The sequence below is a fragment of the Macaca mulatta genome, chromosome X, assembly GCF_049350105.2.
Source record: "Macaca mulatta isolate MMU2019108-1 chromosome X, T2T-MMU8v2.0, whole genome shotgun sequence".
NCBI lineage: Eukaryota > Metazoa > Chordata > Mammalia > Primates > Cercopithecidae > Macaca > Macaca mulatta.
In genome coordinates this window covers 85038047-85050717 of record NC_133426.1, presented here as the reverse complement: position 1 = coordinate 85050717, position 12671 = coordinate 85038047, and the positions used below count along the sequence as shown (strand labels likewise).

At 36.1% G+C, this 12671-nt stretch overlaps 1 protein-coding gene across 2 annotated transcripts; it reads right to left on the bottom strand.

Moving 5' to 3' along the window:
• Nucleotides 1–1479: 1479 nt before the first annotated feature.
• Nucleotides 1480–10690, bottom strand: LPAR4 (lysophosphatidic acid receptor 4). Of its 2 annotated transcripts, XM_001101441.4 has the most exons (3): nucleotides 10355–10690; nucleotides 7094–7195; nucleotides 1480–3621 (listed from the first exon to the last, which is right to left on the bottom strand). In XM_001101441.4, the coding sequence occupies exon 3, from the start codon at nucleotides 3540–3542 to the stop codon at nucleotides 2430–2432; it is 1113 nt and encodes a 370-aa protein (XP_001101441.1). In that variant the 5' UTR covers nucleotides 3543–3621; nucleotides 7094–7195; nucleotides 10355–10690; the 3' UTR covers nucleotides 1480–2429. The 2 variants fall into 2 exon arrangements, with proteins under 2 accessions (XP_001101441.1, XP_077845616.1); XM_077989490.1 differs by lacking the exon at nucleotides 7094–7195 and having other exon boundaries at nucleotides 10355–10651.
• Nucleotides 10691–12671: the final 1981 nt, after the last annotated feature.

Here is a 12671-nt window from a genome sequence, read left to right as displayed (position 1 = left end):
GGTGTCATAATCATAAAATTTTATAATGTTAAGAAGCAAGGGCACAAATAAACGTTCACATATATTTTATACTTACAAGAAACGGAAAAACATGAATACTGAAATAAACAAAAGATTATTCATGCTTCTATTACTGATTTCATCCTACCATATAATCTAACAACTGAACTTATCTTAACCTAATTGTATTTAACTGAACCTAATGCCTTATATATTCCATCTATAGCCTCTTTTCATAAAACTATATAATGCATAATTACTTTTAGGACTTTCATTGGGAAAAAGTAATGCCAGTTTTAAGAATTTATTTTTACTATTGTTTTAGCATTTTTTCACTTCATTCCTAACCCAGACACAGATTTTACAGTTTTTAAAGTTACATTACGCTCACAGATTTTTACTTAAAAATCTCAGTATTTTTAAGTCTGCATATCATCAGAAAGAAAAACAAGTTAATGAGTTTTAAAAATTTGCTTATTGTTTTAGAAGTTTTACTTTTTTGTTATTGTTCTGTGCTTTATAAATGTTTAACCACTTTCTGGCACAAGTTCAGCAACCTACAGGATACATTGTTCCTGGAAGTTTTATTTTAAAATTCTTAGCATTTTTAAATTGTCATGTTATCCAAATATTTTTAAAAGTGATTAATGCACATTTTAAAAGATTTTTGTTGTTTTTCAGGGTGTAACATTTAATTTTTTTTGTTGTTGCTGCTGCTGTGTATGTGTGTATATGAGGGTTTATTTCCACTGCTCCTGACTTGAGCAAAAATGTAGCATCTTTCAACTCAGAAGTTATATTTACAAGTTTTAATATTCTTAAATATCCACTTTAGTTTAAAAAATAGTAAGAGTTTTAAAGATTTTTGTTGTTTAAGTAAACTATAAAAAATGTTTTCTTTTTTGTAGATTTTAAAATACTGTTTTTAATTGCTTTTAAACTGGGTGCCAGTTTAGCAGCTTCTTAGTTGCATTTTGATCCAAATCATCATATGAATGTTACAGTGTTTTTTAACTTTTTCAGATGTTCAGAAAATGCAAATTCTAAATTTTGTTTGTGCTCATTTTGTTTGTTTTATAGGAGTTTGATTTTTGACCTTTTTTTCCCACAATTTGCTCCTAACCAGGAGATGAATTTAGCCACTTTGTAGCTGCATTGTGCTTCAAAATTTTATGCAAATGACATAGTATTTTTAAATTTACAGAACCTCAACAAATGGTAATGAAAGTGTTACAAATTATTTTTGAGGTTTTTTTTAAGTTTTGTTTTTCTTGGGGTTCTGTAGTTTTTTTGTTCTGATTTGGTTTAGCTTATGTGCTGGGTTTTTTTTTTTTTCGATTTGCTTCCAATCTAGGGGTACAAATTCAGCAGTTCCTGGCTATATTATACTCCAAAATTCAACAAGAAAGAATAAGTATTTTCAGGTTATGTATCTCTACTCCTCCCTCCAAAAATGATTAATTCAGTTTTTAATAAATGTTTTTGCTTTATAGTTTGATTATTTGTATTACTTTATTTTTTTTCAATTTGCTCCTGACCTGGGCACAAATGCAGCCCCTTTCTGGCTGTGCTGTGCTCCAAAGTATAATAGGGAGGATAAAGATTTTATAGAACCTAGTTTCCCAAAATGAAGATAACATGACTTTTTAAGAAAAAAAAATGTTGTTGTTGCTCCAGTTTTTTATTGACATTTTATTGTTTTAAGTAATTTTCCAGCTTTTACCTGCCAGACACATATTTAGCAGCTTTCTGGCTTTGAAGTTTGACATGAAAATTTTAATGTGGTGTAAAACCAATGAAGTTTTTAAAACTCACACTGCTGGTGATTATAATTGTGTAAATCCCATTAATTTTCTCTTTCTTCCCACCCACGTACATGCCAATACAATTTATTCTCTGTTTTCAAAATGCACATAACATATTTTACCGATGACAAAAATTTGACACATTTCTTATTAATAATGTTAGGCTAAAAATATTCTTGTGCTAAAATAAACTCAATGACAATTCAAAAGAGAAATAAAACTAGCATATATCAGTAGTAACACAATTTTTTAAAAATCCCTGAATTTGTTCTATATTTATAGGTCCAACCTAATTACCAAATATCACTGGAATGGAAATACCTTTTTGAAAGTTTCAAAGTCATCTCTATATTATCAAAGGCCACTGGCCACATGGATAGTGTGATACAATGAAATTCCAACCAAGCAGGAGAGTTTGGCAATCCATCTTGGTGGTTGTAATTAGACTTGACCTATAATTACTGAACAAAACAGCAATAAAAACTGCACAGTATACCTTCAAACAAATGTATCTGACTGGATTTGGTGCATTGTTCTCAGTATCATTAGCTTCAAATCTTTAGTTTATAGCATAGGAAAAATTATAGGAGAAACCATATCTGGACCTGAACACAGTTCTCATACCTAAAAGGTGGATTCTAGCATTAATTCACCACCATTATTTGTTGTTTGATCACTTACTTCCTCTTGAATAGCTGGAAGGGAAGGCTTTGTGGTCAAAGGTGTTTCAGTCTTAAACAGGGACTCCATTCTGATGTGGGTATTGACGTAGAAGGACTTCTGAAAGGACTCAAGCGTGAAGTAATAGATGAAAGGGTCAAAACAACAGTTCAGAGTTGCAAGACACAAGGTGATTGGGTACATGATCTTTGCAAATCTTTCCAAAAAGCAATTAGTAATAGCTTGTGAGCGCACCAGCGCATACAGGAAGAGGACAGAGTTGTAGGGTACAAAGCATACCACGAATACTGCCATATGTACTGTGATCATTTTCAGAACTTTTTTCTTATTGGTACCAATTTGAGATAGAGTAGCAGGCTTACGAAGAGTTCTCAGCACCACAGAAGAGCAAGAGACATTCAATATCAGAGGAATGATAAACCCAACAACTTCAATAAATATTGTGATCTTCGATAAATAAGTCTTCCAGACACGTTTGGAGAAGCCTTCAAAGCAGGTGGTGGTTGCATTGTTGACATTAGTGGTGGAAAACAAAGAGGCTGAAATACCACCACTGAGGACTAGGATCCAGACACCAGCACACACAATGGCAGAATTCCTCCTAGTCCTAATAGTACGAGATCGGAAGGGATAGACAATGGCCAGGAAACGATCCACACTAATACAGGTGAGAAAGAGCATGCTGCCATAGATGTTGGTAAGGAATGCAGTTCCAGAGATCTTGCAGAGGGTGTCACCAAAAGGCCAGTGGCGGTTGAAGTTGTAAAATATTTTAAAAGGTAGGGTACAGACAAAAAGCAAATCAGAGAGGGCTAGATTGGTGATAAAAATAGCAGTCTCACTTCTCATTTTCATGCGGAAACAGAAGACAAACAGAGAGACACTGTTGGTTATCAGACCCAAGATGAATACAACACTGTAGACAGCACCATTCAGATTATACTTGAAGGAATCATCAACAATGCAAGTATTATTGGCAGTAGCATTGCCCAACCTGGGTCTGAGGCTTGAATTTGAATCTTGGAATTGGAAGTCAATGAATCTTCTGTCACCCATGGACTTTTTTTTCAGGAGGCCTGCTGGCTGCAGGGGTTCACCACTCTGACACTAGGGACCGGTAGGAAATATTTTCCTCCTATGAGAGACAAGATGGAACAAATAATCAAATTTGCTTTCCATATATGATTTCTGTGTAATAAGATATTCTGTCCACCCAGAATGGAAAAAAAACATGCACATTCCATTTGGTTTGACAAGTATTTTTTGAACATCTATCATATATTTAAAGATACTATAAGAGTATGTTGTAGGAGCAGGAAAGCTCACACTCAATATAATAAGTGCAATACTATAGCATTGCAATGAATGTGAGGAAGGTGTGGGTCAATCAAGAGTCCAAAAATATAAAACTGATAGTTAAAACAGAATTTATGGGACTGCAAAATCTCTAACATTAAAGTCAGGCTTTATTCACTAGGATCGGCTTGAACTTATCTTCTACAATAAGTACTGCCAGTACAATTATTTTATTTGGAAAATGCTTTTATAATAGAATCCTTTTCCCTTCTGCCCAAAGTCCCTCCAGTCTGCCCACTAGTGATCCTTTTACGCAGCATGATTCTAGCTCACTGGCTGTATATTATTTTGTGATTCTCAAGTTGATATATTTCAAATAGATCTCCCCAGTTTTCCATTCAGATGTTTTATGATTTCAATCATTTTATTTTTTATTTGCATTATGTTTAACTGACAAATCACAATTATACTACATTTATATAAGTACAAGGCGATGTTTTAATATATGTATACTACATGAGGTGATTATGTCAAGCTAATTAACATATCCATCCCCTCACTTCAGTTTTATGTTCGCAGGAACATATACATTATACCCACAGCAAGCAGCCTGCAAATGCCTGACACTTCTGCTCTGCTGCTCTGAGTAATCAAACTTTATGGGAGAGAAAGGACAGACAAAAAAGCATTACATTCTCAATCCTGAAGAGAGGGCATGGGAAAACTGCCACTATGGCCCTATTCATAGCTCCCGTTGCTTGAACACACAACCACCTTTGCCGTCTAGAAGTGAGGGTGTGGTGCTGGGACTTAACACAGCATTAGAAGCAAGGAGTTCTATTTCTGACTCAGACACTGGTTCACTCTGTAACTTGGCTATACTCTCTCTCTTCCTTGTATAAACTTTACCTCTAAGCCTCACAGCTAAAGCTAGGAAGACTCAATAGGGCTTGTGAATTGCTTTATGAGCTGGCCAGTATTTGGCTCTACCTAACCACAGAGAAACATTATATAAGTTTGTTTCCTTCTCTTTTCCTGAAACAACTGTAACTTTATATTTCTGTCTCTTTTTGGTACCCTGAAGTTCATATTAGGAACACATCCTTCTAGTGTCATGTATACCTTGTACCTCAGAAAGCACCCCCTTGAGTTTCAGCCTTAACTACATAATTTACTCAAACAGGACAATCCAGGAGTGCGCCCTCAAGGTAATATCTCCCATACAGGTATGATTAAAAAACCAGAAAGGCATTTGGCTTTTGAGATGATTCTGAAGAAGAATCAATATTAGCCTCTCTTCTTACTGACTTCCTTTCTTTTGACTAAAAGAAACAGTGTTTCTATCTGTTAGATCCTCCTAAATAGCCAACATATTGTGCACCAAATGGAGACAAAGGACCAACACTTGAGCTTCAGATGAGATGAAGAAGGAAAAATATATGCTGATGCAGTTAATTACATTTTCCACTGCAAGAAGCATTAAACTACTGTCTTCTGCAAACCTCTGCTGCCAATTATTCTGACATTTAATCACCTAAGGATGTCAGAGAGTGTTGGATAGCTGCATTTTTATTGACAATGGACAGGAAGCAGGTACCTTGGAGGTTGACCGGAAAGAAATCTGACCCTCAACTTTTAACTTCGATCTACACATGGAGCTAATTCAGAGTGGCCACAATTGTTTCCTCTTTTTCAAAAAAAAAAAATTCCTAATGATAGTAAAATACAAGTAAACCATGTTTGGGGTCCTTAAGGCTCCTGTAAGAAGTAAAGTTAGCCTTTTGGCCCTATAAGGATGAATAACCAAATCACTTTACTTCATGAAATGCTAAACTTTCAGATGATACATTGAAAACAAAGCTCCAACTTCTGGCATAAATATTCCTAGTACCCTAGAAAAGCTGACTTGCTTTTTGTCCCTACAGAGGACAGTCCAGAGCTCAGGAAGACAAGGCCTTGAAGGCAGAGTATACTAAAATTATTTTTGCTTTGCTCCACTTTTAATAAGCGCAGGCCAGGTCAGAGTGCTTCTGATCCCCAGAGCATTTCCTTGTTCTACTCTGGTCAAAGTTTATGAAAGTTGACACAATAGTTTTCAGAGGAAGATGAAATCTATTGTGTTCTTATCTATAGATACTTAGCAGTGAAGCAGATTTAAAAATACACAAATGTTGTGAAAATACAGCTCAAAACAATCCTGCTGGAGCAATAGGGAATATGTTCAGACTGTTGCTTCTCAAATCAGTGGTTTTTAACAGATAAGATACCTTAAGGAAATTTTCTTAGTCAAGTCACAGGCATAGGTCACAATCATGCAGGTTTTGTATCAATGTTCCCATGCATTGATTGATGCTTTGTAATAGTTTTTAAAACAAAACCTAACTTTATGGCATTCCATATGGAGGGAACCATAGATAAATATTTCACTCAAGAATGGAGTTAGGAAATTGATCTATATCAACCTCTTTCATTTTGGATGCAAGAAATATCCTTTTAAAAGTGACTTATCTACATCTAATCTGGTTTTCACTAAGATTATTAAGGCTGCTTTGTCCCTCCATTTTATTTGAGGAAAACAGGAAACTGATATGGGCCTCAATTTGATAAAATCCTATTCTCAGCGATTAACTTGATATTTTTTTCTTTTCATCAAAAAAGAAAAAAAATACTTCAGTCACTCATTAACACTTCACTTGATAACACAGTCCAATCTTTGGGAAATAATGTGGTCTGGTGCTCAACATGATGGGGCCAAAGATTGCATCAGCCCTACTAAAGTAGAATTTTCTATAGTACTTAGTTACAGAGTAAGTCAACTACAGGTAAATTGCTCAACCTAATATTATAAAATTGTCTTGAGCCTTGAGACTCAATATCTCATCTCAGCAGAAGCCCCAAATCTTTTGGGACAATTTTTGGGTGTTCCCAAAATAACTCATTTCCAATTTCTGTAAGGGTCATATATGCCGGCCAGGATTTTGACATTATTCCATATATTTGAACAGGCAAATCAGTTATCAGTTTGGACACCAATTCATGTGATATACTTGGACACTGAACCTGGTAATAGCAATAAAAAGAGTCTCCCATATCTAAAGGTAAATCCCAGTGGCAGAGAGGGGTTGAGCTAAAGAATCAATATTCATCTACATCAAAATTGCCTGGATTACAACAAATTACAATTCCTCCATCCATTCTGGATCTTCGGATGATACAATCTTTAATAAGTTGGAACTATTTGTTACAACAAAGGTAGAAGAATTAAATTAGGAATTTGTAGAGAAAGTTATTATCAGGAGGGTAGGACTCACCACATTAGTTCGAACCAAATCCTGGTACCAATTTTATCTAAGACTGGAATAACCAATGAGCTTCCTGGAGGCACTGTAGTTAGAGATTTCCTCCAATGGGTGCTGTGAAATAGAAATAGTAATAATAGTGTGCCATAAAGAGAGCTGATAGTTTTTCAATAAAATGTATATTTTCAATAAAATGATCTTATAAAAGATCATAAGATAGAAAAAGCATTATATGATATAAACCAGAGTAAATGAGACCCAATAAATTTTAAAATAGTATTTACATGCATTGGATTTCATTATTACAGAATTGCAGATAACAATGTATTTTCCAACCTATCACTGCTGTGCTGTATTTTGTTAGTAGTACTGACTAAACCCTAATGCATAAAATCCACAGGTGGTAACCTATAATCATAAAGACAATGAGTGACAAAAGACATAAAAATACTTCCCTCCACTTCCATAAAGTAATGTGTTACATTAAAAATACCAAAACAAAGGAGAATTTTGTTTTGGCGTGAACTAACGTTTTTCTTTTTCTTCTTCTTCTTTTCTTGGCAACAACTGTTACCATTGGGCAGGTCCTTCATAAGGGAAGAGGAAAGATGACTGGAACAACAGGTGGAGACTCCACTGTCTTGTTTTTTACCTACACCCCACACAATTTCTCTCTCCACTGAACTACAGTGATATGATCAAGGCTTCGATTACTGGGTATTAGCACACTGACTGACAATCACTGCACCTTTACCAGGATGTCCCAGGCCTACCCAATATAGCATGTCTGTAACATCTCCAATTCAAACTCTGCACAAAATATTTGTATAGAACCAGAAATACTCTGCAATGGAATTCTTACAAGTAGCAACTGCATTTAGAATTTACCCATTACAGTGCTTCCACCTGTAAAGTAGAATCATCCCCTAGTTCCAAACTTACACTATTGTTACATCTCATCCTTTTCTAAACAGAGGTAGACTAAAACAAAGCAAACTGCTAAATAGTATTACGACTTTCCTGAAATGATTTTTCTACAATCTAAAAAACCAAAATAAATAAAATGATTAGATAATTTAAGATATATTGAGATCATCTTAATATTAAGAAGAGTTAGTTTTCACACTCCACCAGAAATCTGTATTCCTGGAATGAAATGAATATTATTTTATTGGTTTATTGTAAAGGAAGATAGAAGCATTAACATTATTTTATGCCTTTCACAGTTGATAAAGATTATACAGAAAATTTTTTATTCAAAATCCAATCAAATTAGGAAGTTCAAGTACCCAGAAGTTTTTACAACTAATATTAATTAAATGTAGACACATCCAGCCCCATCACAAGCACTGTGAGAGCAAGTCACAGTCTGTTTCTGAGTCTCAGTTTCTCTTCTCCTTTAATCTTCGGTTTTGACTGACAGAAAAGCAACCTTCAATGAGTGCCATGCTGGTGGCCTTATTGGCTATTCTTTTCTATCATTTATTTTCACCTGTTTACATTGGCCACTGTAAAACATTTTTTATTTCCTCAAAGTCTGCAAGCAAGGCGGGTCATTAATTTTTGTTAGACTTAATGAAATGATTACTAGATTTATTTGAATATTAGAAATAAATAGTATTAATTAATACCGGAAGCTAAGAATCACAGAGAAAGATGCCACTAATATCCTAAAGTCTTCCAAATTCCCTTATTTTCCTCATCCTCTGTCCTTGTGCTCATTTCAGCAGGCATATCAACTCTAATTGTTAGGTCTCAACCCTCAACCCTTCCCACCTGTTTCCTGGTCACTTCACCCCTCAGAATATGAGGTTATCAGCATACTTCAGGACATAACCATGTAGAATCATTAGATCATTTACCCTATGCATTGTTCTCATAACTGATTATTTATCCACTTAAAGTAAAGGTGGATTCCCGGTGGTAGGTAACCTTTTATCAGGCTCCCAATTTTCAGTACTAATATTCGCAAACACGTTACAGGTTTTGTTCTTCCCTCATCAGAAGGCAAAGGGCAGACTATATATCATGACCACATACACAGACAAAAGGTAACTACACAATTAGGCGCTGAACCAATCACAGCAAGGGCAACAATTCTCACTGCATTTTCCCACAAAGGCAATTGAATAGATCAAGCTTTAGCTAAGCTTGGCCTGAATGTTTCTGTGAGGCATCTTCCTGGTTCTCCCTTTAACTTGCAGAGCACATTCTGAAAGATAGGCCTGATTGTTCCAATAAGGCTTTCATTCTCATCTCTGATTGGCAGGAGATGCTTTAGAATGTAGATGCCATCAAGTTTATCAGGTGAACTCATCCTTCTTGGCAAGAGTGCAACTTTTCATCTGTGACAAGGCAAAGGGTTTTATAATCTATGTTGATGGGATACGATGTTTGGAATTTTGTTCTGAAAAATAAACGTGTTGCAAAGCCATTGGATAATCTGGATCTCAGGTTATTATTATTGTCTTCATGTTAGTCAAGATAAATAAAGATGGTATAATTTTGTAAGGTAGCAAACTGAATAACCGCACCAAGCTCTGAAATGTTCTGACCTTTGAATTTATCTAGTCTTTTCCACACTGAAATAATGATAAATTACATTGCTGAATTTCGTTTTAAAAAGTAACTGAAATACAATATTTATCAACTCAGTAAGACCTTTTTACTGAAAATATTTAAAATTTACAAGAAGAGAGTTTAAAGATGACATATTGATGCATTTGTATGGCAAACAGCAATTAATTTCACATATAATAGCAAATGCAGTTTATGACAGAGTTTTTCATTCAAACATGATTCTTCCTTTATGGGCAAGTTCATAAATTATTCAATATAGCAAATGTCACATTCTCCATAAATCAATTAAGCATCAAAGGCATGTCATGTATAGTTTTACTAGAAGAAACCTCATCATAATACAAGCCACGTTAGCTCACAATAAATTGTAAACCAAAGAAATACAAAGCTAGCCAATATACTTTCTAAATTGTTCTACACTGTGATTTTAAATTAGCTCTTTAGAACAACTGTGTTTACATGAAACAGCAGCCTGAAAATCCTGTATCTCTTCCACGGAAACAATATTATTGCCAAAACAATGGAAATTCTCGTTTTTTACCATTCAACACGAAGATCCTTGTTCAGTACTTCAGAGTTGAAGTCTAACTTCTTTCCTTACACTCTCAAAGCATCAGTGTTTCCACTGTAGTTTGTTATGCTATCCCCCACCCCCAAACGCCAAAATCAAATCTTTCTCAAAGAGAAACTTACCCCAAGAAAGAGTGTGCTAGATGAGAGAAAGTGCTGATGCCTGTAGATAATTAACTAATAAACATGTAAATGGGCACCTCGCCCTTTGGAAGTGCATATTTTTATCCATTTTTTTTTTTAAACAGGGAAAGGTTAGCCCAGCCTAAAGTAGCAGACTCTGGGCTGCCGCAGCTTCTTACTGCAAACCGCTCATTCTGAAAATGTGAGCTTATTTACATTTATCTCTTTCCCTTTGTTAACGACTCCCTCTCTTGAATGCTGTAGCCCGCATGCCTTTAGCAAACAGGACACAAAAAGGCCTGAAGTCCGAGCTGGAGCCGAGGGCCAGGGGAACTCTTGGGGGTCTCAATAGGAAATGCTTTTCATTGGCTAAGAAGGCATTATTAGGAGTCTAGATCCCGCCCAATCCCCTGTGCTCCATCGTTCCCTTAGTCACCAGTCACTGGACTGAATAAGTTTTTCCTTAAAGAGCATTGCCCAGGAAAAGCAGTTTCACAGTCAAGAATTAATGGCTTAAGTGCCACTTGACAATATAAAAAGTGTCTTTCCTGACCAATTAATCCACAGAGAAAGCCTGTGTGCCTGTCGTTGCTGCAGGACTGCAGAGGAGGAGACAAAATTTCAGACAAGGAGGAGTGTTTCAATTACGCATACCATATTCACTCCTACTTGTTTAAAATAATTACAACAACAATATTGATAATAATAAGTAGGGGGCAAGGAAAAGGCAAAAATGAAAGGTACTGTAAATATATTCCTATCACACTGTGCAAAATTCAATCTCACACCATCACAAAAATATGAAGTAAAATTTAATACTATACTCACTTAAGCCAGGTAAGTGCCCCCAGACAGAGATGTACTAGGGTCCCAGAGCTCTGACACCCATCTTCCAAGGACTAGGGAGTGTTCTGTGGCAAAAGGAGGGTCTATACTTTTTGAATAACTGCCTCGCAGTAAGCCTAATTACCACGAAAATTTCAGAGATTTGCTAAAATATAAAATAAATAGCGCAGATGCAATCTATTTATAATAGAGAGTTATCTGCAATTGTATACCTCCTCCTACCTCTCCCGTGGCAAGTTTTTCTTTTCTAATTTTCTACAGGTTTACTGCCTTGGTCATTCACACTTCTTTTTTTTTTTTTTCCTCCCTATATTTTGTCTTTCCCTCTCTCTCCTTCATATGATTTTGCGGCAGAAACCCACTCATCCATCTGTAACTTCATTGTTGGCCCTTCCCCTCTGCCAGCCCACCCCTGCAAGCCTTCTCTACTCTATCTCCACCCACTGCAAACACCACCAACAGCAGCCCCTCCCCCTCCTCTGGAATGAAGTTCTCTGTCCAGGGATAAGGTGCTTTCTTTCTCTCGGCAGAGCAGAGCCCCTGGAGTCTTGGGGGATCCTCTATTTGCTTCAAAACTTCGGTTTGTGTAATTAAGCTGCCTCCAAAGTAGGGCATGTTTCAAGCTTGTTTATTCTCCCTATTTCTTCAGCTCTATTGTGATTCTTCTCACTATCAGTGGAGGCCAGTAAACAAGTTAGTGAGAAGCTGACACTAGCTTTATTACTTGTGACTGGCTCTAAAAAAACACTTTCTCTGTTGCTTCCTCTCCTCCATCCCACCCCCAATCTCTGTTCTTTTTATTCCCCTCTCTGCTTATCTCAAATATGTCTATTTCTGTCAGTTGCTGACATTGTCTGCATCTTTATAAATGGTCTTTTACCAACTCTCATCCTAGACCACTACTTGGTGCATTTGTCAGTCCACAAGCAAAAGATACATTCTCTGCCCTGTGGTACGCCAGAGTCTAGGTAGAGACACAAAGACACATGAAAAATGTGGGATTCCAAAGGTAAATTTTGAAAAAAAAAAATCAAGGCCGTTATATGGAGATTGAGCTCTGTAATAGATCAGAGGATGCAGATGAAGTCCCATGGATAGGGCCAGGAGGGTTTCCTAGAAGAAGTGGAACTTGTGCTACATTTTGATGGATGATTCAGTATTAAATAAACCAAAAATGGAAGGGGATATCTTTCTAGGTGGGAAGAGCAAAGTGATCAAATACAGAAGATGTAAAGTGAGAGTAGGTGAGAGGGAGACCAGTTTGTAAAGAGAAAATAAGGGTAAGGAAAAAAGCCTTTGAGAGGAGTCCTTTATTGTAACAACTCAATGCACTATAGTGATTGAAGAGTTAACCTACAGTCATGATCACTGTCTGTCTATATGATCAGCTCACTACGTTTCTCCTATTCAAATAAATACTCATCAGTCTTCCAATTCTTCTGTCTTCATTTCTCCCTCAAGGACACAAGTA

Bases quoted from the DNA above. Each gene is read 5' to 3' on its own strand.
- LPAR4 (XM_001101441.4), bottom strand. From the start codon at position 3,542: ATGGGTGACAGAAGATTCATTGACTTCCAATTCCAAGATTCAAATTCA.